Raw genomic sequence first — 27,940 nt, forward strand, 5'->3', positions numbered from 1 at the left:
ACTTATATCTTTGAAATAGTATAAGGCTAGCAATTTCCTTTTATGATTGGTCAAATGCTGTTATTTACAGTTCGTGAATAATCATATGTAGAGAATTTTAATATTTAATTAGAAACCGTTAATCTAATGTTGATGGTTATTGTTTTTCAGAGGGAAAGCTTTTTTGTCATTTGATCAACAAGGGGGATTATGATTTATCATTAAAACTCTGTTTACCAGCTTTTTTGTTTTCATTGCAAAAAATGAAAATACAACTAATAAATGAAGAAATTAATGTGCTCACAGTCTGAAAAACAGTAGATTCTGAGCAGAATGAACGGCTGTGTTCCACTTCTCGTGTTAATGTACCCTTCCCTCGCTCACTTCTCTTCGGATGTGTGCCATTGCTTCGGTTGCTCGAGCGCCTCTACTGGCAGAAAACAGGCAATGCGTCGCGCTAAAGTGAAAGTGAAAGTTGCTCATTCAAGGAGAAGATTTAATTGCTATAATTTAATAAAAGAATGGCAAATAAAAACAAAACGAAAAAGCCGACTGTTAGCCTACTGTACAGTACTGTTATTTCTTTATGATATTTTAGTCTATTCTTCTCAAAAGAGGTGTTTTTATGCAGAAATGAGCTCTATATTTGCTCAACGAGTCCTTTCCTTAAGTTAATAACTAATGATCTTTGCAACGGAAGTGAATCGATCAAAACAAACTTTAGCTGGACAATAACTTTATTCTAGAGCTGCTGTAAAGCCAAAACAATCTCTGTTACTTTAATTTCCTATTATCACTGTAAAGCTGCTTTGAAACAATCTGTACTGTTAAAAGCGCTATATAAATGAAGGTGACTTGACCAGGTTTAATTTATTAATTACATTAAATAGCCTATCGCTCAACACAACTCATAATGTGTCATGTGAATAACTGCTCAGTAACGGTCTTAAGGTACTCTATGAAGCCATTGGATTATTTCAAGTCGGACATGACGAAAGTAATAATTTAGGATTCATTGATGCGCTCCGGCTGGTTTATTTGTGTTTTTGAGTTACTAAAATGAACTGACTCTTAAGAGTCATTTGTTCGTGGATCGGACACTGGTCGAGCTCAATGCATGTACAAGTTTTTAATTTATGCATCATTTACTCTCCCTCATGTCGTTTCAAACCAGAATGACTTTCTTCCTGTGGAACATAAGAGAAGATAATTTAAGAAATGTCTCAGTATTTTGTTTGTTCATACAATGGAAGTCAGTGGTAACCAAAACATTTTGACTTTCAACATTCTTCAAAATATCTTATTTTATGTTCAGCAAAAGAAAGTAAGTCATACACTTTTAAAACGACACAACGGAAAGTAAATGATGACAGAATTTTCCTTAGTGGGTGAACTATCCCTTTAACAAGTTTTTATTAAAATGGAAATATATATTAAAAAAAAAAATTTTTTTTGAAAAGGAGCCGTGAAGTCGGGCACTTTCTGCTTCCCGTAGTGACACTCGTTCTGGGTTTGTGTACTTTATCACAGACGAAGTGGATGAGATACAATATTTGTAATTTCAGACATTTTCATGAAGCAACAGAAACACTTTTCATGTACTGCTTAATACAGTGCCATTTGTACAAGAATAGTTCAAGTAGAATGACCTTAATAATAGAATGACATTAATAGTGCATCACCTCTTCACAGCCAGACTTGCAAAATTAATTTGTACAGAATATTGATGGAAATAGTTCTCAGACGGGATCCCAATTCGTCGGTAACTTCCGAAATGACGTAGAACGTGACCAATTGAAAGGGAACTATAGTTTCACCATATTTACTCCCTAACATAAGCAAAATAAACATTTCCACCTGAAACCAGGCATTTTGACCTTCCCCCAATTTCCAACAATCCTCACGTTGACTTATGTAATTTTAACAAATTTCTCAAATCATCTCAGTTGCAAACAACTCTTGATTTATCAGAATATCAGACTATTTACTTGAAAGTGACGGATCTGAACATGGACTTTGCTTATTCTGGAAAATTTGGGCAATGCTTTTTCTTATGATAGCGCAGACTAGCAAATCGGGTGAAACTCTTCCCACATGTAGAGCACTGGTACGGCTTCTCTCCAGTATGACCTCTCTCATGCTCTTTCAAGGATTTTGAGCAAGAGAAACTCTTTCCACAGTGTGAGCACTTGTACGGTTTCTCTCCAGTGTGAATCCTCTGGTGTTTTATCAAGGCGCTGGATGTAGAGAAGCTCTTCTCACAGTCAGAGCACACATGAGGTCTCACACCAGTATGAATAGTCTCATGTTCTTTTAAATACTTCAGTAGTGAAAAACTCTTTCCACAGAAAGTACAAAGGTGAGGCTTCACAGCAGCATGAACTTTAAGGTGTGCACATAAGTTCGATGAAGAAACAAATTTTTTACCACACTGATCACAGCTGAATGATCTCACTCCAGAGTGAGAGCGCAGATGATCTTTGAAATTACTATAATGTGTGAACCTCTTTCCACACTGAGAGCATGTGAACGGTTTTTCTCCAGAGTGAATTCTCATGTGCTCATTTAGGTATCCTTTTCGAAAGAAACTCTTTCCACACTGAGTGCAAGAGAACGGCCTTTCTCCAGTGTGAATCCTCATGTGCACATTAAGCCTTGATTTGATTGTGTAACTCTTTCCGCACTCAGAGCAGGTTAAAGATCCGTTGACTCCAGTTTTTCCAGTTATTTTCAGTGGAAATTGTTTTTCAGTCTGTGAAATGTTTCCATCTTCATCTGCGAAATGAGGTTTTCGAAACTCATGTTTCAAAACATTCACATCAATAGGATCTAAATTCAATTAAAGGACGAATTAGTTAATTATTAATGCTATTAATTATTATATATAATTAACACATTAGCATGTAGCCTTCAAATATTAAAGAGAATGAAGGAAAACACCAACCTGTTTGTTCCTCTGTATCTTCATCTTTTATTCTGCAGGGTTCTTCCTTAATCTCCATCTTTACAATAGTATGTCCGTAGTTTCTCCTGGAGTAATTCCTCCTGCTTGCTTCTTCACATGTGGGAAGACGGGAATATATAATTATTATAAATATAATAATATTCAGGTGCAAATAGTAGGGGAACATGCCCCCCTTAAGGTGAATTTACTTTTAAAGTGTAACATATTTAGATACAGGTTTAACATGTGCAGGATGATGATGCATCATCTAATGTGTTATTTTAGGAAATAAATAGAAACTAGGGATGTCAATTTACACATGATCGATCATCCTTTAAATTATCGATCAATTAGTAGATTAATCGTTAGCCTTATAGGTGCTCTAAGCGATGTTGGGTGACGTAACTTCTTGTTGACGTTCGAAGTATTGTCAAACAAATGGAGGCCAGCTCGACCCTCCCCCCTCCTCGTCCCGTCCCGTCCCGTCCCCCTCTCTTCCGTGCTTCCTGAAACAGGATTTTCCGCTGTACATTCGGGACTTTGCGTGTTCCTTCTCCTTTTCCCTCTTCTTTGCTATTTGTTCATCGGAACATCGTCTCTTTGGTCGAGTGTCGGCCATATCAAAATTCAAGAGAATGTAATTCTAACGTTAGTCGTTGTTGTTGTCTAGGACATCTCTCCTCTAGCTAACTTCCCTCTTCATGCTTCTCTCTCCTCCACTCCCCACACCCCCCTTCATGTGCACGCGCACTAACCCCTCAACCCCCACCCCTAAACCCACTCCCACATCATTCTTGTCAGTTATTGGCTGGAAAACTGTTTGTTATGTTTTGTGGTCCAGGCTGGGCCAGTTTGTTTTTGTTGCCGTTTGTGGAGCCTGGGCTGTTTACAGAGACCGCGTTTTTTTACAGTGTGTTCAGGGGACAGGCAGCTAGCGGATAGTGAGGAGTTGTTTGCTGGGTGTGACAAAAAATGTTTCAGCCTAAAAAATGTGTGACATCGCTTAAAGCACCTTTAATACTGCAATATGCGTCTACTGACAGCATGACAGGGTGTGCAAATGCTGATCAAAGCGCCATGTTCCACACCAAATGAATGAGAAGAGTTTTTAATCTAAATAAAGACCTAAAAGGATTGTAAAATGAGTCAAAGTGATTTATCATTAATTATTAATAATCAAATATAAAGACTAATACAGCGTGTCACCAATGCCTACTCAGATGCACGCATGTCAGAATGTGTAACTCCTGTTGTTGATACGCTTTTCCTGGAACAACGCGCTGAAACACGGCGAGTCCGATCCCGCTACTTTATATTTTGGTGCTTGCCGATACCAATACCTGTGTTTTCACTGCATTTGTAATTTTTAAATATATTAGGTAGAGAAACCAAATGAATATGAATCATAATTCTTAATTTAATTTGTTTAGCAATTATATATTTTCCTTCAGTTATTTTCATGCTTAATTATGCCTGTTAAAATGTATTGTACAAGCTTCTGTTCATTCTATTGCATATCATATTTGATCTTCTATTAAATAGTAAATAGTTAGCTTTCGCAGGGATCAATCAATGCTAAGGATTTTTTTTACTAGCTTGGTTGTTGAAATATCATTGAAATATCACAATACTCTATTACAATTTGTATAGTACAGAAAAAACTACTAGCTATACTATAATGTACCTTAAAAAATATTAAAGACAAGTACAGTCAGTAATAAAACATGAACAAATATTCCAATTACAAATAGCACAAATAAACCCAATATATGAAATAAAACAGTGAAATAAACAGTGCTTTTCGTGTTTTCAGGTAGTTCTAACAGTATTTATCAGGTACAGAATTTGAATAACTAATCAAATGTAAATACACTGCATATAACCGTCGCTGTATAAATTAAATATAGATTAATCTTTTTTAAAAAAAAAAAAGTAATTCAGTCAAGAGCAGTGAGTGATTTCTTTGTCCATTGTTGTTTGATTAACATTTAAAACACAGCAGCAAGTTTATAAGCTGCTGTCCCTTTAAGACCAAATGTACGGATCCAATATAGTTTCATGTGTTTCATTTCCCAACTGCATTTCATGTCACTTAAGACATTAACAGCTATGTTTACTAGGATACTCTCCAAGACTGGTGTTTTTACTTGATTTTTTTGTGAATTCGTCAGAAAGAGATTTCAATGCAGGTTTTAAGCATTAGACGTGGTTTTCTGGGCGCGCGCGATTGCTCTGTTGTCGGCGTGTCTTTATCACAAGCATTGTACCAGGGCTGTCACTTTACGTTCGAAAATTGATTGCACAATCGATCGGACCAACCAACACAAGTTTCTTAAACGAAAAAAGGGAAACGATTTCAACGGCCTTCTCGGAGCGCGTCCGGTCCAGCTCGTCACGATACGCCGGCAGCGAATGCCCGTCACACAGCAACTGCAGGCTCTGACAAACACACTTTTATACTTCTGCATAATGTGTCTCTTTTTACTACAAAAATGTGAATTCTGCCGGTATTCAGACAGTCTCATGCATACAGATACAGATTCAGACTATGTGGAGACTATGTAGGCTAAATTTGTTTGACATTTCTAATAGTAAACACAGCCATGTTGAAGCCTGCAGTAATGTTTTTCATTGATGTTATGGCAGTCCAATCTGATTATTGTTTTTGGAGAATGTTGCACTCCTGTTTGTCATTGTGCACGAAACTTCACGGCACTAATCATCAGAAATATTGCTGACTTGTGCGCGTCTCAAGCGCCCTCTTTACGTTTGTCCTAATGCCTGTTAGTTGTCCGTGGATTTGACCATATTTGCCGTTTAAAATGGAAACGTCTTTAGACATGGAAAATCGAGTTTATAATCGATTCAATGAACACTTATGTCTCAAAAATCAGATTTTTTTTTACAAAAGTGACAGCCCTACACTGTACAGCACTGTAAGCGCTGCGTGGTACCAGTTGTTGCTATCGAAGCAATTTAATGAGTATTAGTATGAGGACACGTGCGCAGTATCGGGCCCGATACCGAATCTGGTATCAGTGCAGCTCAAATGTGTAGGATTGCTGTCTGTGAATGTAAATGGTCTGCAAAGACCTGCACACGTAACGCAGTTACACGTTTGTATAATGCCAGCCTATGGTCTTCATTGGCTTCCCGTGAACAACATCTACTTTTACCGGCCCTCAAACACTAGGGGCTTTCGCACTGGGTAGCTGTAGGAACTTAGGGTGTATTCACACCAGGAAAGTCCGATAGTTCACTTGCTTTGGTCCGGACCAAATAGGATGTTGATTTTTTTTGTTTGGTAAGGTTCGCTTTCACACTGCTCTTTTTACAAGTGAACCAAAATGTGTAAACAAAACCACACGTGTGCTAAGGTCGTCCATTCATTGGACAGGAATTCTCAAGCAGGGAAAAGCAGGAACTGCACAAACAGGCTCAGCATGGAGATATTTCATAATGTAATATTTGTTATTTTACTGATTTGGTGTTATTCTCTACAAACGCAATATGAAGAAACTATATGGTATAGATAAAAGCCCGCCCGCACCGACAATTGATTACTTGATTCCTTACATGCGCTTCGTGAGGCACACTAGCTGGCACACGCACGCAAGGTCTCTCGCTCCCTCTCTCTCTGCCATGCGCGCGCTCTTGCTCGCTCGCTTTAGACACCATTATGCCAAAATGTCCGTATCCTCATAAGAGCAGTCAAATAAAAGGCGCAGTTTTCTGCAATTGGGTCGGTTCATGTTCACACCGTAAACGAACCGTACCAGAGTTCGTTTGGAACCGTACCGAGACCACCTCTTCAGCTGGGTCTCGGTTCGATTGTTTGGTCCGCACCCGAGTTCGATTGCTGTATTCACACCTGCCCAAAAGGTCCGCACCAAGGGGGGAAACGAACTAGAGTTCGATTCAATCGAACCAAACGAGGCAGGTGTGAACACACCCTTAGTTTGGTTTATTGGTTAGCCCGGTCCAGCCTAGTTATCGTTATTGGTAACATTCACTATTGGTCAACCTTTCGCTCTCACTACTTTGAGTAATGATTAAGTATGGAGCAAGATTTGTTTTAATGACTTATTGACACCGTTATTGATACAGTTCCCGCATGTGCACCACAATAAATTAGAAATATACACATGGGTTTGTTGATAAACATAGATTGTGAGGAATTACAGTTACATAATGTACCTCAAACTGAGTAGCGCATCACTGAGAAACGTCCTGCTCAAGTCGTTCTTGAGATGGAGGTCTGGGTGGAATAATTAGTTCTTCCACTGTTTTATCATCGGACTCGCGCTCGGATTGATATGGTAAATTCAACATTATTGTTACTGTCTTTACAGTGTGTACAATCGCTGAGATTTAGGAATTACAACAGACTGGGCCATCTTAAAGAGACTGAATCATCGGATGAGTCGTTTGAGAATCATTGAAAACTTTGATGCATGTAAACAAATTTAATGACTCCAAAACAAAATTAGGAACCTTTAAAATAGCATATTTTAAATTTAACAAATTTAACAGAATGAAGGAAAACACCAACCTATTTGTTCCTCTGTATCTTCATCTTTTATTCTGCAGGGTTCTTCCTCAAACTCCATCTTTACAATAGTATGTCCGTAGTTTCTCCGTAATTCCTCCTGCTTGCTTCTTCTTCTCCTGTGGGAAGATGGGAATATTTCCCAGCATTTAAACTCTCATGAACGGCTGTGGGAGCTTCACTGACTGAAGGAGTGAATTGTGGTCGTTGTTGCTCATTTAGCAGATGATCATCACACTTAACGTTAATCTACAATCAGCCTGGATTATTCACGGTTTAAGTGTTTTGCTCAAACAACTATTTATTTCATACTGATTTTTATGTTGCTCTTAAATTAGATATGATTTACATGCATTAAAAACTCTGTTTACCAGGTTTCATTTGTTTATGGAATAAAATAGTATTCATTTCTGATTAATTTCCGTGTGATTCACTAAATGAACAGACTCGTTTAATCTTTTGGATATAGATGTCTACTGATAAATGATAAAATGAATGTACTCACAGTCTGAAAACAGCAGATTTAGAGCAGAATGAACGGCTGTGTTCCACTTCTCATGTTTATGTTCCCTTCCCTCGCTCACTTCTCTTCTTCTCCTAGACTCAGATGTGTGTCATTGCTTCGGTTGCTCAAGCGCCTCTACTGGCGGAAACCATATTAAACTATATAACCTTTATAGATTAGATATGTTATTGTGGCTGATATTATATGGATAATATATATATATATATTATTATGTATTATCCATATAATATCAGCCACGATAACATATCTAATTTATAAAGGTTATATAGAATGTGTATAAATATAAATATACATTGATATGCCTGGAGTTAAGGAATAAGAGAAAAAATATCAAATTCACCCATTGCTTACTTGATCTGTTCAACCACTACTATTAATTAATGGTATTCAGTTGTGTTGCATATAAAAATTATAAATCAATTTTGACCTCACTAATGCTGCTGAGTTATTTTCAGCATGTGTAAAGGTTGTTTTATGCAAATATTTCTATTTTTGTTGTGTGGTTGGATTTCAGCTCTCAAAAGATCAGATCCTGAATCAGCGTGAAAAGAAAAACCTTGACATTGAATTCAGCTCTGAGAGACCAGATCTGGATGCATCAGTAGAGACGGGTTGCACACGCAGTAGGAAAATCAATGTTCCTGTAATGCATATTAAATATATGATATTTACCATCTGAATCCAACCATTTCATGTCAACAAATGGAAAAGTCAGTCAGTTGTTTATTATCATGTTAAAAGAACTTTACATTTACACACTGCCTTCCACCCCGGGCATCACTTGCTTGTACTGCTGCCTTCTGGTCAACGATTCAGGTCCATCAAATCACAGACAAATAGACTGAAGAACAGCTTCTCTGCGCCTTACGGGAGCTGAACACTGCCAGACACACACACATACACGCACACACACACACAGTCTGGTTCGCTATCTTTGTGGGGACTCTCCATAGATGTAATGTTTTTTATACATTTACATCTTACACTAACCCGACCCCTAAACCTACCCATCACACACAACTTTCATTTCACAAATTTCATACCTCAATCCCACAGGTTAACTTCCTCTGCATTCTTCAATGTATGTCTAATGTCTGTAGTGTACTGTTTAGGCCTATAGTGACAATAAAGAATCTTGAATCTTGAAATGACCATGTGACGCATGAAGCAAATGGAGAAAGTGCCTGAACTGGTTAAGCCTCTTTTTTCTTTTAAAATCGATCTTGTCTTTGATAATACTTTACAATAACTGATGATAATCCAATTACAGAATTTGGCAATAAAGACATTTAATATCATGACATCATCCAATGAGTCACTGATGATGACACTCATTTTTATAAGCAAATAAAAAAGCTCTTTTCAAAGTATTTGCATTAAATTCATTGCATTACAGGGACATTTATTTTCCTACTGCGTGTGTAACCCGTCTCTACTGATGAATCCAGATCTGGTCTCTCAGAGCTGAATTCAATGTCAAGGTTTTTCTTTTCACGCTGATTCAGGATCAGATCTTTTGAGAGCTGAAATGGACCCTCCCTCCTCCTCATCCCGTCCCCTCCCCCTTTGGTTTATTTCTTAATAATATTTTTTTGTTCATATTCGTTGCCTTTATACTTTGAAGTGTCTTGTTGTTTGTTTGTGTTTATCATAGTTTGGTAGTTATTTTAGAAATATCTTTGTTTTCTTTTCGTTATGATACGTGTTTTCCTAGTTTTGTTATTTAAATACATGTTCTAGCATTGCATTTAGGTTTCACGTGTCCTTTATGTTAAGCAACCCTTTTCTGCCAATTTTAAAGAGGGGTTCGTAACAGCGCGTTCCTTCTCCTCTTCCCTATTCTTTGCTCTTTGTTCATCTCTTTGGTCGTTTGTGTCGGCCATATCAAAATTCTTAAGAATATACATTTTTAACGTTAGTCGTTGTCTAGGACATCTCTCCTCTAGCTAACCTCCCTCTTCATGCTTCTCTCTCCTCCACTCCCCACATCCCCCTTCATGTGAACGCGCACTAACCCCTCAACCCCCACCCCCATCATTCTTGTCGGTTATTGGCTGGAACATTGTTTGTTATGTTTCATGGTCCAGACTGGGCCAGTTTGTTTTGTCACCGTTTGTGGAGCCTGTGGTGTCTACAGAGACCGTGTTTTTTTACAGTGTGTTCAGGGGACAGGCAGCTAGCGGATAGTGAGGAGATGTTTGCTGTATGTGACAAAAAATGTTTGGCCTAAAAAACGCATGACATCCCTTGGAGCACCTTTAATAGGAATACTGATGTATAATTTTTTTTCCCAGTTCAGTTCCAGTTCAAACATTGCAGTCCTGCTGTACGTTTACAAGCAATATAGTCAGAATATAAAAACTTAAAATAGGCGTATAGTAGTGTTTTAGGATAAGACAAAACACGGTTTGGAAGATGGATTCATAATGTAATCGTTCATTAAATCTATATTTGTACATTTTTAACAAATAAGTTACATAGTACGTTTATGAATCACAATGGATTCAACAAGGTCACATGGTTGAAATGAAAGCAAATGGCGCCATCAAACTATTGCCAAAACTACATATAGAGAAACTAATGCAAGTTATTCAGAAGATCGAGACGACACAAAATCAGCTCAAACCAGTAACACACATTTTAATACTTTTTTTAACCAAAGTGTTTGTCTAAATACAAGGTATGACCACTTGTTATGAAAATAATTTAACAAAACCCATCCCTTCCTAAATCATAGTCTTTTATGGCAACACACTAGCTTTCTAAACTATTATTTTGACATCCCCAATGGTTCCCCTTGTCAAACAATCAAAATTCACCACAAATTTTCCAGCTTTTGATTGATCTGAATGTCATATTATTTACTTGTAAGTGTATTATTTGCCAGTGATGGATCTGAACATGAACTTTTAGACGCCTTCGGACAATGTTTTTTTGTATGATTCCGTTGAAGAGCTGGTAAGCGGAAACCCTTTCCACAGTGTGAGCACTTGTACGGTTTCTCTCCAGTATGAATTCTCTGGTGAATATTTAAGGTACTGGATGTAATAAAGCTCTTCCCACAGTCAACACACACATATGGTCTCACTCCAGTGTGAATGCGTTCATGCACTTTTAAATACTGCTTTAGTGAAAAACTCTTTCCACAAAAAGAACAAATGTGAGGCTTTAAACCAGTATGAATTATAAGGTGTGCTTTTAAGCCTGATGCCAAAACAAATGTTTTATCACACTGATCACAGCTGAATGATTTCAATCCAGAGTGAGAGAGCAGATGATAGTTGAGATTTCTTTTGGATATGAAACTCTTTCCACACTGAGTGCATGTGAACGGTTTTTCTCCAGTGTGAACTTTCATGTGCACATTTAGGTGTCCTTTATGTCTGTAACTCTTTCCACACTGAGAGCATGTGAACGGTTTTTCTCCAGTGTGAATCATCATGTGTCCGTTAAAGTCTGATTTATATATGAAACTCTTTCCACACTCAGAGCAGGTGAAAGATCCTTTGACTCCAGATTTTCCAGCTTGTTTTTGTGGGAAATTCTCTTCAGTCTTTGAAACGACTGCATTTCCATCTTCATTTTTGAAATGATGATGTTTTTGAAAATTATGTTTTTTGTCTTTATTTTTATCTGTCAGTTCTCCGTCTTCATTTGTGAAATGGTGTTTCTCTTCATTCACTTCCACTGGGTCTAAAATCAACATATTACATTCAATTAAAAAAGGACAAATGAGAAACAAGAAAATAAAGTTCATTCTTGATTTACCACAAATCTAGTTTATTACAGATTCTACTAGTATCTGGTTTTAGATGTATTGTTATTTTTCAGTTTTCATCTTAAAGGTGCTCTAAGCGATGTTGGGTGACGTCACTTCTTGTTGACGTTCAAAGTATTGTCAAACAAAACGGAGGCTAGCTTGACCCTCCCTCCTCCTCATCCAGTCTCCCCCCCCCCTTCCGTGCTTCCTGAAACAGTCATGAACCATTTAAAAAAAAAAAAAAAAAAAAAAACTGGATTTACCCTCCTGTCCAGCAAAAACAGAGCCACCTGAATGTCGGATTGGAAGCACTTCTGCCAGCGGAGTTCTCACCACCTTTTGAACGCTTTTCCAATGTAAATTCGGGACTTCGCGCATTCCTTCTCCTTTTCCCTATTCTTTGTTATTTGTTCATCGGAACGTCGTCTCTTTGGTTGTGTGTCGGCCATATCAACATTCTCAAGAATATACAATTTTAACGTTAGTCGTTGTCTAGGACATCTCTCCTCTAGCTAACTTCCCTCTTCATGCTTCTCTCTCCTCCACCCCCCACACCCCCCTTCATGTGCACGCGCATTAACCCCTCAACCCCCACCCCCACCACCACCACCAAATTCACCCCCAAATCATTCTTGTCGTTTATTGGCTGGAAAACTGTTTGTTATGTTTTGTGGTCCAGGCTGGGCCAGTTTGTTTTTCTTGCCGTTTGTGGAGCCTGGGCTGTCTACAGAGACCGCGTTTTTTACAGTGTGTTCTGGGGACAGGCAGCTAGCGGATAGTGAGGAGATGTTTGCTGTATGTGACAAAAAATGTTTGGCCTAAAAAACACGTGAAATCCCTTAGAGCACCTTTAATGTTCCCCATCAGTCATTAAAGAGAATGAAGGAAAACACCAACCTATTTGTTCCTCTGTATCTTCATCTTTTATTCTGCAGGGTTCTTCCTTAAAACCCTGGGTGAAAGATCCTTTAAGTTCAGTTTTTTGGGTTTGCTTTTGTGTGAATTCTTCTCCATCTGTGAAATGAGGTTTTTCACACCGATGGGGTTTGTCTTCATTCACTTCCATCAAGTCTAAAATATTAACATATAACACATATAATTATCAACATTCAAATAAAAGGAACATTTTAGAGGAAAGAGGAAAACAAGTAAAAATTATTTACTTGTAAGTGTATTATTTGCCAGTGATGGATCTGAACATGAACTTTTAGACGCCTTCGGACAATGGTTTTTTGTATGATTCCGTTGAAAAGCTGGTAAGCGGAAACTCTTTCCACAGTGTGAGCACTTGTACGGTTTCTCTCCAGTATGAATTCTCTGGTGTGATTTTAAGCTGCTGGATGTAATAAAGCTCTTCCCACAGTCAGAGCACACATATGGTCTCACTCCAGTGTGAATGCGTTCATGATCTTTTAAATACTGCTTTAGTGAAAAACTCTTTCCACATACAGAACAAAAGTGTGGCTTCACAGCAGTATGAACTTTAAGGTGTTTTTGTAAGCCTGATGCCAAAACAAATGTTTTATCACACTGATCACAGCTGAACGATTTCAATCCAGAGTGACGGAGCAGATGATAGTTGAGATTTCTTTTGGATATGAAACTCTTTCCACACTGAGTGCATGTGAACGGTTTTTCTCCAGTGTGAACTTTCATGTGCACATTTAGGTGTCCTTTATGTCTGTAACTCTTTCCACATAGAGAGCATGTGAACGGTTTTTCTCCAGTGTGAATCATCATGTGTTCGTTAAAGTCTGATTTATATATGAAACTCTTTCCACACTCAGAGCAGGTGAAAGATCCTTTGACTCCAGATTTCCCAGCTTGTTTTTGTGGGAAATTCTCTTCAGTCTTTGAAACGACTGCATTTCCATCTTCATTTTTGAAATGATGAGGTTTTTGAAGCTGATGTTTTTTGTCTTTATTTTTATCTGTCAGTTCTCCGTCTTCAGTTGTGAAATGGCGTTTCTCTTCACTCACTTTCACTGGGTCTAAAATCAACATGTTACATTCAATTAAAAAAGGACAAATGAGAAACAAAAAAATAAAGTTCATTCTTAATTTACCACAAATCTAGTTTATTACAGTCTACTAGTATCTGGTTTTAGATGTATTGTTATTTTTCAGTCATTAAAGAGAATGAAGGAAAACACCAACCTATTTGTTCCTCTGTATCTTCATCTTTTATTCTGCAGGGTTCTTCCTTAATCTCCATCTTTACAATAGTATGTCTGTAGTTTCTCCTGGAGTAATTCCTCCTGCTTGCTTCTCCTCCTGTGGGAAGATGGGAATATTCCCAGCATTTAACCTCTCATGAATTTTTAAACTCTCAGGTATTAATGAATTTTCACTGCAATTACAATTTCATAATTAATGTTAAGATACTAATGTTTTAAGTACAAAACTCTGAATATAAAATATGAAATGTTGGAAAATAAATAAATAATATGCCTTCTTTTAGATGAGAAACTAAAGCCGCCAGTAGGTGGCAGCAAGTGTGAGTCACAGAATCCTTCAAATGATTTGTTCAAAAACACGGATTCATTCAGAAACTAAACAAAAACAGCAATCTTGCTCGTGTCACATTGTCGAACTTATCAGGAGCATTTTTGCCCTCATATCTTGAAATTTCCAATAAATCGATGCATCTTGAATCGAGAAATGATTCTGGATCGATTCCAATTTTTTCCGAATGCATCGCGATTCTCTCTCAAATCGATTCTGAGCTTAGTTTTTAACAGCAGATGGCACCGCGTGCTTTATAAACAGCCGTAATCTGCTGGCTTCCAATGCCTTACACACACCACTTAAACCTTCTATAAAACAATCATTTATAAAGCTCGAAAAGGTTAAAGCGAATTACAAGGGTCATAAAAGCATTCTGAGGTGCAAGTACATTCTCAGAATTTGCTTGCTTGCTTGCTTGAATCGTTCGAAACAGTTCGCGTCTTGCGTCAGCGCTGATTACAAGTTACTAAAGTTACTCACTTTCGGACATGCCTGACAGTCCCTCCAACTCGAAATAAACTAATATCCCAGATTTTACTCCAGTAAATCCAACAGTTTACTGAACTGAGACATGTTGTGCTGAGAGAAGTGATGAGCAGTAGGGCTGTACTCAACCAAAGAAAATCTTGGTCGACTGAAGTCCTGAAGTTTTCGACTAAAAATGACGTTAGAAAAAAAAACGTTAAATTAATTAGCTGCGCACTGTGCGCAGTACTTGGTAGCCTTGTTGTCCGCCTAAATGAATTATAAATAAACATAAAAAACTAGTAGGTTATTTGCAGTATTAAATCGTTTTTGACGTAATTAATTTGCACTGAAATGAGTCTGACACACGAGTCTGTCGGCTCTGACAGCGTTGGATCACGTGCACCTGCACAATATCATAGCCTATGATTTCCGAAAATAGTACTATGTTGTCAACTAGTGATATCATGACAAGAACTTTTGAGGAATATGTAACATAATTTAGACAATTGTTTCTGTCATATGTATTATAATAACTTAGACACTATAATTTCAGCCGCTCTGTGCAGCTCGCAGAGTGAGGCTGAACCTATTTTTTACAGTCTATGGGCTGAACATAGGAGCTCAGCTTCGCGGCTGAGACACGAATAGACTATTAACTTAAAGCTTTTACTCTTAAACACAAAAGACACGTCCATTTTAATAAAAAAATAATATTTATTAAACAAACCAGATCAAGTAATATTCAGCAAACCTTCTAGTAGCCTACTTTCTTCAATCTGTCTGTCTCTCTTCTCCGGTGAGTTGGGCTAATCCAAAAGAAGTGAAAACAAGGGGGGTGTTCTGATGACCGACTGTTTCCTGTGAAACAGGGGTGCTCTGAAAACACCCCCATTAGCAATTAGTGCTTTCCACCTGATGAAATGAACGCGGCAAAACTGATTACCGGTAAATGAACGCGACAAAACTAATGAAATGAACGCGGCAAAAAATCGACCAATCAGAATTTTGGTCGACCCAGAACATATCGACCGAATAATCGACTAATCGACTGGGAGAATACAGCCCTAATGAGCAGCTGATACTGAGCATGCGCGCATTACCGAGCGTACAGGAACAGCGGTTCTCGGATCACCAGCACAGAACCGAGAACGGTTTCTTTCAGACGTGTTCGACAGAACCAGATGAGCTGAGCATGCGTGCAATTGTTTCAGAGGGACGAAATGCACGTTTCTTAAGTAGGCTATTTTGTTGAACATCAATAAGTGTAACAAAATAAAACATGTTTATCACATAATTACTGTCTTTTCACTGTATTATTTTAAAGATTGGAAACACAATGTCTGGATTGTAAAACAAAACATTTATTATTATACTAAAACATTTTCAGGAACGACTAATTAAATTTTTAAGTAAGTTGATATAAATCTTTGACGTAAACTCTTGTCAAGGTTTTAAGGGTGCAAAGTAAATGTTTATAATGAGTTAGTCAAAACATAACGTATTAAAGGAGTCATGACCTAGTATTACCTTGGATACCTACTGCTGTATTATAGTCTTTCAGGCCCTTCTAAAAAAGAAAAGTGGAAAAAAAATAAACACAGAGCTCCTCAGACCCTTATTTCTGAAGGCATTATTGTCTCGCGAGATCTGATGCGATATTTTGGCTGTCGTGGACGGTCATTATAATAATGCCAATGAGGGGCGCGTTGATTGGTGGCAGGAAGGAGGGGGGTTGAGACCGCAGGTAACGCTTTACATATCATTCCAAAATGACATCATGGCGCAAGTTGTGAATGAACCCGACCTGGCCGCGACCGGCTTCCCGGGCCAGTGTATAAGTATGAGGCGCCGTTTAGGGCTTAAATCAAACTTCATTCACGCACACATATGAAACACGCTTGCATACATATATACTAAGTAGTCAGTCACACATACATGTATATGAACTCTCCACACACATACTCATATGAGACGCGAGCACACACACACACAAACTCGCGCACATACTCATATGAGACGCGAGCACACACACACACAAACTAGACGGCGCCTCATATATAAGCGTTAGGCAATCAATATACAATAGCCGAATTCATGATGATCTCAGTCATTTGTTGTTTGCAAAGTAACGTTAGCAGCCATTCCCCATGTTTACCTCGAAGCTAATACTCCCGCTAGCATACAATAGCCGCATTAGCAGTTAGCTGCTGTTTGTTACACACAGAGTAGAGCAATAAAAACACAGTTTTACCGTTTCAATTGCAGGCAAGTGTCTGATTGTTGAAAATGGCCCCTTTTTCCCGAGCTTCGATGCCAACTTCGCCTGATATTGCCTCAAATTTGTGAAGGATTCCGGCGTAAAATGTTTAGTTAGCACAGACACATAACGTTAAGCCAGTGGGAAGGGTTGTAGGAACCGCGTCATTAAAAATGAATTTAATCCACTGGTCCCTGACAGCTTGGTCCGTTCTTGGGAGAGAAAACACATTTACATGTTGATTCTGGCAGTCAACAACAGAGCAACTCACGTGTGCACTACGTTTCTGCATCTTTCGCGACTGAATATGAGGGGAGGAGGGGAGGAGGGGCGCCAGGGCGCGCTTCCTGCGGCAGGTCTGCGGTGTCCATATATGGTATATCCTGCCCCGTCATGACGTCAAGTCGTGGCTGAAATCAAAATCTTGTATTTGAGTGCGCGTGCACGCGCGCTGGTTTATGAACCCTGGGGTAAACAAACGCTTCACTTTTAAATATCGGCTTCCCGGCCAGTGTATAATCGTTAGGCAATCATAACATACATTGATTCTCGTGGAAAAGTGAAAATTGCAGGTCATGACTCCTTTAAACACACTGGAGACATATGCATCGAGTTTTTAGTTTTGTCGATGTAGTGAGGTTTCAGCAGTTCTCAGTTCAGCACACACAGGCCTATGCTACGGTTCTCGAGTCAAGAACTGTTGTTGCAGCAGTTTTCTGATCACCCGTACAGAACCGAGAACTGTTTCTTTCAGACATGTTCGAACCGATGAGCTGGAGAGACTGCGCATGCGTGATAGCACGGTCTCTGAACCAAACTTTCTTTCGGCCAAGTGCATGCTGTGCTGATACATGAGCACGGGTGAACCGAGGACTTAAATGAGGGGCCGAATTTGACGAAATGTAAGTTTATTTAATAACAAATAAAATGATGAAGACCATTTATTCACTTTTTATCTTTAAGACATGTAAAACATCCACATTTGCTCATCGCCTGTAGGCTACAGGATTCATTATGTAAGAAACTTATCCAAGATGATTATCATTATAATTATGATTAAGATGATTTTCATTAATGGGTGAACTATCCCTTTAAGATTCACCATTGCCACTTCCTGGTTTATTTTGTACACTAAATAGAATGGCTTGCACATACCTTTAGAGGATTCACAAGGATCTGCCACAGTTTGGCCTGTGGGGCTGGTCACAGCGGCCTTAGCTTTATCCCGTCTTCTCTTTCTTTCATATATAGGACAAACAGTAGAGTATGAGTTAGTTAACGAGCTAAACATAATGCAATAACATAAAGAAGGCCAAACAAAGTGAGCTTATTTGCTCACACTCTAAACAAGCTACACAGACAGGTTATAATATTACAAAAGATGACTGAATGTCCATATACACACACAAATGACTTGACACAGACCTTGCCACCTTTCCTGTGGTGTCTCGGGTGCTATGTGAAAAAATGGATGGAACAAAATCTAGACTATCATAATCCATGGACGGTTCTCCTGATAAGCGAAAGAGAAAAGAGATATTAATGTTAGCTCAGCAGATTGTTTAACCAAGTCCAGTCTGCCTTTTATTGTTTAATCAGTTTGCTGTTTTGCAAACCAAGTGCCTATCCATAATGAGCACCAACAGCACAAAAACAAGCATTAACGTTAATTCAGAATTGAAGAAATTTGTACAATACATGTACCATTATCGATTTGCTTTTACATTTGATTTTCAGCCTGAACCAAGAAACCTAACTTACCTAACGTTAGCAATGCAGGTAGCGTTTTCCAAACTTTGTAGTTAATGTTAACAAACAGAAATACAACATTGCAAGACCTACCAGACACAAAGTGGGCACTGCACAGACTCGCGCTGCCTTTAGGACCACCGGGACCCCAATCCGCCCTATTAATGGCCTGGATCCATAATCTCCGTCTGTTTTTAGCAAAGGCATGTGATCCCCTCGGAATATTGAACATTTTAAATCCATCTTCTTGGCGGTTAGTGCAGTTTACAGCACAATCTCTGTTTCTGATAGATATGAATGCTTCTCACGGTGAGAGACCTACAATGAGGAGGAGAAAAGGGGTCCTCAGAGATAATGACCATGATATTGCCTGATTTATTCAGAATTACAAAAGAATCCTGGCAGAGTTTACGCAAAGTGAGGACACAACTTTGATAGGCCTTTTGTATGGACAATATAATTCAAGATTTACTTTAGGTATTGTTTGATATGTTACATGTCTGTGCCTTTTAATTTAAATGTATATTTCTGCATTTTTTTTTGTTTGGCAGTTTCACATTGTGGCCTCTTTCTGAGGACAGGTTAAATTACATGTATTTTCCAATTATAGAGCCTGTATTTAAAATAATACTAACGAAATTATTTAAAAATAAGATAAATTGCAAGATAAATAGGCTACTCATGTCCTGGGTACCCAGATTTCCTTTAGATGTAACTTTTTAAGTATTTTTATTTTGATACATTTTTAACATGCTCTCAGGATGTGAAAATACATTCAATCAGCATAATAAAAAAGGTTTCTGGAACAAATCGCCAGTGTTTTGCTCAACTGTTTTAAAACAGTTTAACTCCTCTAGCTGATTTTTTTCTCTTTTTTTTTTTTTTTTTTGTATGTTGCTCTAACATTAGATATGATTTACATGCATTAAAAATACTGTTTACCAGGCTTCATTTGTTCATTACATAAAATGAAAACACAACTCACACATTGTAATGTTAAAAAACGAGCGTAATGTAGCCTACAACATCAGTCGATTAATTTCTGAGTGATTCACTAAATGAACAGACTCGTTTAGTCGTTTGGATTTAGATTTCTCCAAATAAATGATTAAATGAATGTACTCACAGTCTGAAACAGCATATTTAGAGCAGAATGACCGGCTGTGTTCCACTTCTCATGTTTATGTTCCCTTCCTTCGCTCACTTCTCTTCTTCTCCTAGACTCGGATGTGTGTCATTGCTTCGGTTGCTCGAGCGCCTCTAATGGCGGATCTCCAGCGATGCGAATTCTTTACATTAAGAAAACAGGCAATGTGTCGGGCTAAAGTGAAAGTGAAAGTTGATCATTCAAAGAGATGTCAAGATATTCTTGTCGATCTTGTTTCACAGATAAGGCTTAAGCTAATTTCAGACTAAAATGCATGTTTGAGCTGTTTTAATTGAAAGCAACTTGCACTATAATATATCACTACCATTGTTTTGTCTCAAGATGCACACAGTAATGTTTTTTTTCTAAGGCATGTTAATAAAAGCTACTTAAATACACTAATTGAACTAAGGCTTAATCACTATCTGTGAAACCGGGCCTAAAACTTTGAAATTAAATAGAATAGATCTGTAAATGTGTGGTTTCTCATGTGCACATTATTCCCTTATGAACCTTTTTTTTTTTTTTTTTTGCATAAAATTCTTTTCAGTCTGTGAAATTCCATCTTCATTTGCGAAGTGATGAGGTTTTTGAAACGGATGCTGCTTGTCTTCATTTACTTCTATTGGGCCTCAAATCATTAAATTCCCATTAAAGAAGGGCAAATTAAAAACAAAACGAAAGAGCCGACTGTTAGACTACTGTACAGCACTGTTCCTTCTTTGTGGTATTTTAGTTTTTATCTTCTAAAAAGCATTATTATTATTGATGAGGGTTTATTGCTGTAATCAGACATCGATTAAACGTGAATGTGTGCAAATTATAGTTTGCAAATCAAAAGGTATGAAGATCTAAGCAGACTAAACCTATAGTGTCACTAAATGATAGTAAATGTATATACACTTAAGCATGTTTTTTTTTTTTTTTACCACCTAAAGATAGATAACATTGCATGCATGAAACTATTCTTCGGTAGTTCATATTGTTTACAAGGGGGTATTTGGGGATATTTAATTTAATTAATCAGTCAACAATACTATTGATCAGCATTACCAAACGTGGACGTTTTCCACTATAAACAAACACTGATGTATTATTTTAATTTAATACTGTGAAGCTGCTTTGATACAACCTGTGTTGTGAAAAGCGCTATATAAATAAACTTGACTTGACTTGACAAGGTTTCATTTATTCATTGCATTAAATAGCCTAAAGCTCAACACAACTCATAATGTGAATAACTGGTCAGTAACAGTCTTAGTAACTCTTGAGTCTGACTGACTGGTTTTTTAATGTTTGATTCACCAGATTCCTCCTAATATATAACTAAATGAATGTGCTCAGAGTCTGAAAAACACAGCAGATTTTGAGCAGCAAAATGGATAAATCTTTTAATTAATGTCCTGACTATCTGAAAACCAGTGAATTTAATCAGTTACAAGTTTCATGAATCACAATGTATTCAACAAGGTCACGTGGTTGAAAAGAAAGCAAATGGCGCCATCTAGACGAACATCTGTGGCGCTGCCAAGCTACATATTGAGAAGCTCATGCTATTACAAGTGCAAGTTATTCAGAAGATTGAGACGACACAAAATCAGCTTTTGTGTTATTGTACTGTTATTGTAAAAAACGAGTTATTGTATTGCCTTTTTAACCAAATTGTATGCAAGTTATAACCATACATTATAAGAATTCAAATAATATTAAACCTTCTTTCATAACTCAGCATGTGAAACACGTGTCACTGCTGAATTGCCACAGACACAGAACACATTCACTTTACCTTTTTCCAGTTCAAAGAACCTTTGAGTCCAGTTTTTTTAAACCGCTTTTTAGTGTAAAATTCTTTTTAGTCTGAGGTTTTTGATGACGGCGACTTTTGTCTCCCATCAGGTCTAAATTCAACACATTAAATTCTCATTTTTCATCTAAAGAAAAATAAATGTAAGTGAACCTCAATTTAGCAAAAATATTGTATGGGGTCTAGTTTAGATGTTTTGTTATATGTCCGTTTTAATTTTAAAGTTCCTCATCAGTAAATTAATGAAAACAACCAGTTTGTTCCTCTGTATCTTCATCTTTCATTCAGCAGAGAGAAGCTGAAAGAATACCGATAAAGGTTGATTTCTGTAATCTTTTAAACATGTGAATGTGTACAAAGTAAAGACAAAGGAATAGTTTGTGAATTAGAGATTTAACTTAAAGCAACACTAAGGAACATTTCCTCTTCGGTCGCCCTGCAGGTTGGAAGCGGAATTGTCCATTACCACTGTCGTAAATAATTTCGCCGCCCGCAGCCGACTGTCGGACGCACGCTATTTGTTTATCCAGCACCGGCTTTGAATGAACGATGTCCACAGGCAAGGTAGAGTATATGTTGCATGATTTCATGAAAGCATGATGTATTGTGACATCAGAAACGAAGAAAAACTAAATAGTGACTATTGTAACGCTTGACGTAAAGCAAATAAAATTTGTAGTTTTCTTATGTCTCATTCGAACTACAGAATCGCGACCCGGTTTGGCAAACTTGCATAGTGTGGTTATAGCAGATATAGGGCTGCAAAGCGAATGCAGAAGTGCCTTTCACCCTGTTACGACTTGATAAACCACTGAAACCATTTTGGAAACATTATTTTAAGGTAAAAAATGTTACTTAGTGTTTAAAGACTCCAGTTATGTCACTTAAGAAAAGATGTACAATAAAACTGTCTAAAAAAAGTTTTTGTATGAAAAAAGTTCTCTTTGTTGTATGGTATGTCTGAAATAAATTATTCAGTTGTTTATGCTTTATACCTTGTGTTTGCCAGGTTTCATTTATTCATTATGTAGGGGAATTACAGTGAGGACATCAATCTGCTCAATGAGTCTTCATTCATCATAAGTCAAAGTTGAAGTTCAACAAGTTAAAAGATGGTTTACTGAAGACCAAGTTCTGCAAACTTCCATATGACGTAGAAAATGAGTCAGAGGATCCAGCCTTGAACTAACATAGGATACAGAAAGACTAGTACTTATAGTCATATGGATAATCAGTTGGTGTCATTGCAAAAGCTGGAAACAAATACAAGCTTTTGATGAATCTGAATGTCAAATTATTCACTTGTAAATGTATTATTTGTGAGTGATGGATCTGAATATTTAGACACCTTCGGGCAATGCTTTTTCATGTTGACTAACTATTGTGAAAAACTCTTTCCACAGTGTGTGCTCTTGTACGGTTTCTCTCCAGTGTGAACTCTCTGGTGTCTTTTTAAGTCGAACGATGTATTAAAGCTCTTCCCACAGTCAGAGCACACATAAGGTCTCACACCAGTATGAATACGTTCATGCACTTTTAAATAGTTCAGAAGTAAAAAACTTTTTCCACAAAAAGAACAAAAGTGAGGCGTCACACCAGCATGAACTTTAAGGTGATCTCTTAAGTTTGATGAATAAATAAATGTTTTATCACACTGATCACAGCTGAATGATCTCAATCCAGTGTGAGAGTGGAGATGACTGTTGAGAGAGGTTTTCTGAGTGAAACTCTTTCCACACTGAGAGCATGTGAACGGTTTTTCTCCAGTGTGAGATCTCATGTGTCTATTAAGGTCTGAGTTGCGTCTGAAACTCTTTCCACACTGAGAGCACGTGAACAGTTTTTCTCCAGTGTGAATTTTCATGTGTACGTTAAGGTCTGAGTTACGTCTGAAACTCTTTCCACACTCAGAGCAGGTGAAAGATCCATTGACTCCCTTTTTTACAGCTTGTTTTTGGGTGAAATTCTTTTTAGTGAGTGAAACAACTGTGTTTGCATCTTCATTTTTTATCTTCTTTTGAAACTGATGCCTTTTGTCTTCATTCACTTCCATCAGTACTAAAAAAAAAGTGAAACAAAGAGAGATTTTGGGATCCCCAAATGATCAGTTTTCATCTTAAAGGTATAGCGGAGGATCTTTCCGAATTTTAGATAAGAACCGCCCTCTCCACTTTTTGAAAAAAATGCACATGCCCAACACACTCTACCTGCTCCCGAGAGGGAACGCCTATTAAACGTGTGCGAGGTTCTCCTCGTGCACGCTCTGTTTACAAGTTGCTGTCGGCATCGCTCATACAAGATTACTTTCCAAAAGAAGATTTGCACTTTTTCTCCAAATAGCATGCCAAACTTTACCTGTCGAGTAGAAACTTCGCGACTGAGGCATCAGTGGGAAGCCCAACCTGTGTTTTCAGCGCACGCCATCGTGTGAAACAATCTCCCAAAAACACTCTGATCTTGTTTCTCTCTTCTGAGGCCTTTCTCTTCTTCTCATACAGTTCGTACAAACTTTTTCTCTTGCGACCCTCAGACATTTTCAAAGGACCCGGTGAAACGGCGAGCTTCAATGAATGGCTTAGCTCTAGCTCACCACACATAAACACCTGAAAGTGCGCATGCGCAGAAAGCGAAAACTAAGGGACGAGCACGTACGACGGCCTTACGTAAACATATCACCAGAATGATTGACACTTAGGTGGACCAATAGTTTACACTACCCACCCGGAAAAAGAAAATCCTCCGCTATACCTTTAATGTTCCTCATCAGTCATTAAAAAGAAAATGAAGGAAAACACCAACCTATTTGCTGCTCTGTATCTTCATCTTTTATTCTGCAGGGTTCTACCTTAATCTCCATCTTTACAATAGTATGTCCGTAGTTTCTCCTGGAATAATTCCTCCTGCTTGCTTCTTCTTCTTCTGTGGGAAGATGGGAATATTCCCCAGCATTTAAACTCTCATGAACGGCTGTGGGAGCTTCACTGACTGAAGGAGTGAATTGTGGTCGTTGTTGCTCATTTAGCAGATGATCATCACACTTACAATCACTCTCAATTATTCACATGCAAATGTTTTGTTCAAGTAGTCGTTTGGAGTCGTTGGGCTGTAAGTTAAAGTGTTCAACATTAACAGCTGTGAAAGAAAAGATTCTCAAGGTTTTAAAGCAAGAAAATATATTTATTAAGTTACATGTTTCTATGTACAAAAATAATGTGGACTCATCTGACCACAACACACATTTCCACCAGGCCCGGTTCTACGCACCTATGGAAGGGTGGGCTGGTGCCTTGTTATAGAATAAACACTCCTCTGTACAAGGCGAGGGCACATGACACAGAGTTTAGATGCCAGTTACTTTCAGTTTTGCTATCAACTAATTCATTTTGGCCAGTATTTCTTCAATCTTGTTCTGTTTTGAATACGGTTAAATATAAAGTCCCTGTAAAACTTGCTGCTCACTCTTTTATCTTTCTGGTTCAGAGTATTGAATGGCTACAGGATGTCCGGTTAGAACATAACGTCTCACACCAGGAGGTACTTGAAGATGATTTATTGTGCAAATGTCATGTGTGTGGTTCTGTAAACATAAAACAATATACAAAATATAAATAAACCAATTAGTATAAATCAAAGATCTATAAACAGTACTAGAATACTGGTATAAGTATAATCAGCAAGGTTAAAGGGCATTAGAGAAATAAAGAAATATAATAATATACATAAATATATATTCTTTATAGAAATGAGTATTTTACTGCACTGTATGCCTAATGCACGTAGTGCTAACAGCGAGTGCATCTAACTCGCCAGATAAACATGCCTGTACATGTTCCCCGAGACTCAGTCTAAGTCCACACAACACGCAGATATATAAAACACTTTACAGATAAACAACGCGGGAGGATCACGTGCCATTCGAGCGACAATACAAAGTGCATACATAAACAATGCAAACACTCAGATGGAGTGCCGCAACCGCGATCCTCAAACTCCCTTACGAACGTATTATGCAATAAAATATACAAATGTACTTACAGTTAGTTGCACGCACACACACAATCCTCAAATCTCGAGATGACAACATTTCTGCCGAATTTAACTGTAATTTATAATAAACAAGCACATCTATACATCTTCACTCGATAGGATCTTGTTTTCAACTCCCCGGAAAGTTTTAGAACAGTCCAAATCACGAACAGAGGCGGGGGAGTTGGGAGAGTCCATTTCCAAAGGGTGGCCTTTTTTACAGCCGCCCCCAAAGTCACAACGTGAATTTGAACAATTAAAAGGGCCTTACTAAGTGGTGATTTATTGGTATGTTAATCAGGCAGAGGGGGTAGGCTGATGATTTTGGTCACTGGTCTTAGGTAAGTTTTGTCCTTTACTTTGATCTCAGCTGATCTGACTCGGTTATCCTTTCCTGGATAGACCTGTGTTATCCTTCCTACAGGCCACAGTGCGCGAGGTAGCTGCTGGTCCACGATCATGACGGTTTCACCTACCCGTAGATTGTCCTTCTCTGACATCCATTTCTGTCTGGTTTGAAGGCTAGGTAGGTAATTACGGATGAATTGCCTCCAAAAGTGATCAGCCAGCAGCTGACTATGCCTCCATCTCCGTCTGCTCAGGAGTTCAGAATCCTGGTATGTCACTTGTGGAAGTGAGGCATCTCGCCGCCCCATCAAAAGGATGTTGGGTGTAACGGGATCTGGGTCAGCAATATCTGAAGATGTATAGCCAATTGGTTTGGCGTTCAGTAGACCCTCTATTTCAATGAGAACAGTCCGCAATACTTCCTCAGTGACTGTCTGTGCTCCGAGGACCACTTGCAGGGCTGTTTTCAAAGATCGAATTTCCCGCTCCCAGCATCCACCAAAATGTGGTGCACTGGGTGGATTGAATGTGAACCTAATCTGCTGGCCTGCAAGTTGAGCCTGTAGCTCAGGTTGAAGAGCTGCAAAGGCATCACGAAGTTCTTTTTCCCCACCTTTGAAATTCGTTCCTTGATCTGAAAGGATTTCATAAGGTTTCCCTCGCCGAGCAATGAAGCGACGAAGGGCCATCAGGAATGAATCACTGTCCAGACTTACGAGGAGATCAATATGCACTGCACGGATGGTCATACACTTGAAAATGATCCCCCAACGTTTCTCATTTCTGCGTCCCACCTTTATGAGATAAGGGCCGAAGCAATCTATCCCAGTTGAATAGAAAACTGGCTGGTGAATTCTCAACCTTGCTGATGGGAGGTCAGCCATTCTTGGGGGATGCGGTTTGGCCCGCCATTTCTGGCATTCAGTGCATTGGTGTTGATGATGTCTGACTGCCGCTCTTCCTTTTAATATCCAGTATTTCCTCCTGAGCTCCGCAAATACCCTCTCCGGTCCAGGGTGATGCAAATGATCATCATAATCTTTGATGATCAGCTTGGTGAGTGGGTGATGTGGGTCAAGGACAATAGGATGAATGGTATCTTCTTCTAGTTCACTGATCTGTCGGAGACGACCGCCAACACGTACAAGATGTGTGTCGGAATCTAGATCAGGGGCTAGGCACAGCAGTCGACTGCTACTTGGCAGAGGTTTACCAGATTGTAAATGGGACACCTCTTCAGGAAATGAGTCTGCTTGGATCTGACGGAGTACATTGAGCTCAGCTTCTTTATAATCCTCTGCAGTTAAAATTGGGGGAGAGTTCTCATTGGATGGTTGTATAAGGGCCTTTAGGTAGTCTGTGAATGTGTGAAATTGCTGAGGATCTGGCAGTGGAAGAGCAGAGGTTAACAGTCCACAGAAGCTAGACTTTTTTAGCTCACTGTCTTGGTTTGTGTGAGCTAATGGTGGCATCTCTTGCCAGCTTCCTGGTGGTTGTCTGAGGAATGCTGGACCTTGGTTCCATATGCTGTCTCTGTTGAGATCAGAGGGAGACTTTCCTCTCGTTATGGCATCTGCAGGGTTGTCACCTGACTGTACATAACGCCAGGTGTCAGATTCAGTTAAGTCCTGTATCTCTGTCACTCTGGTCCCCACAAAAACCTTAAAGCGGCAGGAATCTGATAAAAGCCAGGTCAGTACAGTAGTGGAGTCGGACCACAGAGTGACACTATTGAGTGGTAATGTTAGCTCTGTCTTCAGGACTTTAGCAAGCTGCGCTCCTGTGAGTGCTGCACACAGCTCAAGACGAGGAATGCTCTGTTGTTTCTTGGGAGCAACACGGGATCTAGCTGTTACGAAGGCCATCTCCACTATA

At 38.6% G+C, this 27,940-nt stretch overlaps 2 protein-coding genes across 6 annotated transcripts; both read right to left on the minus strand.

The window, feature by feature from the left end:
• Window positions 1–701: 701 nt before the first annotated feature.
• Window positions 702–8,120, minus strand: LOC308706282 (uncharacterized protein). 2 transcript variants are annotated; one of them, XM_081391855.1, is made up of 4 exons: window positions 7,978–8,120; window positions 7,476–7,591; window positions 2,924–3,034; window positions 702–2,808 (listed from the first exon to the last, which is right to left on the minus strand). In XM_081391855.1, exons 2-4 carry the CDS (start codon window positions 7,531–7,533, stop codon window positions 2,000–2,002), a joined length of 978 nt encoding a protein of 325 aa, XP_081247981.1. In that variant the 5' UTR covers window positions 7,534–7,591; window positions 7,978–8,120; the 3' UTR covers window positions 702–1,999. The 2 variants fall into 2 exon arrangements, with proteins under 2 accessions (XP_081247981.1, XP_081247982.1); XM_081391856.1 differs by having other exon boundaries at window positions 708–2,754; window positions 7,978–8,113.
• Window positions 8,121–10,613: 2,493 nt separating this feature from the next.
• Window positions 10,614–20,024, minus strand: LOC308706276 (uncharacterized protein). Of its 4 annotated transcripts, XR_014032012.1 has the most exons (9): window positions 19,867–19,958; window positions 18,834–19,058; window positions 18,417–18,504; window positions 18,147–18,229; window positions 16,986–17,203; window positions 13,916–14,032; window positions 12,922–13,749; window positions 12,656–12,829; window positions 10,614–11,691 (listed from the first exon to the last, which is right to left on the minus strand). XR_014032012.1 is itself a non-coding variant. In XM_081391837.1 (8 exons), the coding sequence occupies exons 2-8, from the start codon at window positions 18,970–18,972 to the stop codon at window positions 10,856–10,858; spliced, it is 2,265 nt and encodes a 754-aa protein (XP_081247963.1). In that variant the 5' UTR covers window positions 18,973–19,058; window positions 19,867–20,024; the 3' UTR covers window positions 10,614–10,855. The 4 variants fall into 4 exon arrangements, 3 of the variants coding, with proteins under 3 accessions (XP_081247963.1, XP_081247964.1, XP_081247965.1); XM_081391837.1 differs by lacking the exon at window positions 16,986–17,203 and having other exon boundaries at window positions 19,867–20,024; XM_081391838.1 differs by lacking the exons at window positions 16,986–17,203; window positions 19,867–19,958 and having other exon boundaries at window positions 18,147–18,225; window positions 18,834–18,885.
• Between the last annotated feature and the right edge of the window lie 7,916 nt (window positions 20,025–27,940).

The sequence above is a fragment of the Scardinius erythrophthalmus genome (assembly GCF_964197995.2).
Source record: "Scardinius erythrophthalmus genome assembly, chromosome: 17".
NCBI classification, from domain to species: Eukaryota; Metazoa; Chordata; class Actinopteri; order Cypriniformes; family Leuciscidae; genus Scardinius; species Scardinius erythrophthalmus.

What these genes read in the sequence shown, in the direction of transcription:
- LOC308706282 (XM_081391855.1), bottom strand. Translation starts at nt 7,533, where the DNA reads ATGGAGTTTGAGGAAGAACCCTGCAGAATAAAAGATGAAGATACAGAG. An exon ending in AGATACAGAGGAACAAATAG is followed by an intron (nt 3,035 to 7,475) that starts GTTGGTGTTTTC and finishes CCACATGTGAAG; the next exon opens with AAGCAAGCAGGAGGAATTAC. An exon ending in AGATACAGAGGAACAAACAG is followed by an intron (nt 2,809 to 2,923) that starts GTTGGTGTTTTC and finishes AATTGAATTTAG; the next exon opens with ATCCTATTGATGTGAATGTT.
- LOC308706276 (XM_081391837.1), bottom strand. Translation starts at nt 18,972, where the DNA reads ATGTTCAATATTCCGAGGGGATCACATGCCTTTGCTAAAAACAGACGG. An exon ending in CAGTGCCCACTTTGTGTCTG is followed by an intron (nt 18,505 to 18,833) that starts GTAGGTCTTGCA and finishes TTCGCTTATCAG; the next exon opens with GAGAACCGTCCATGGATTAT. An exon ending in TCCTTGTGAATCCTCTAAAG is followed by an intron (nt 14,033 to 18,146) that starts GTATGTGCAAGC and finishes ATCTTCCCACAG; the next exon opens with GAGGAGAAGCAAGCAGGAGG.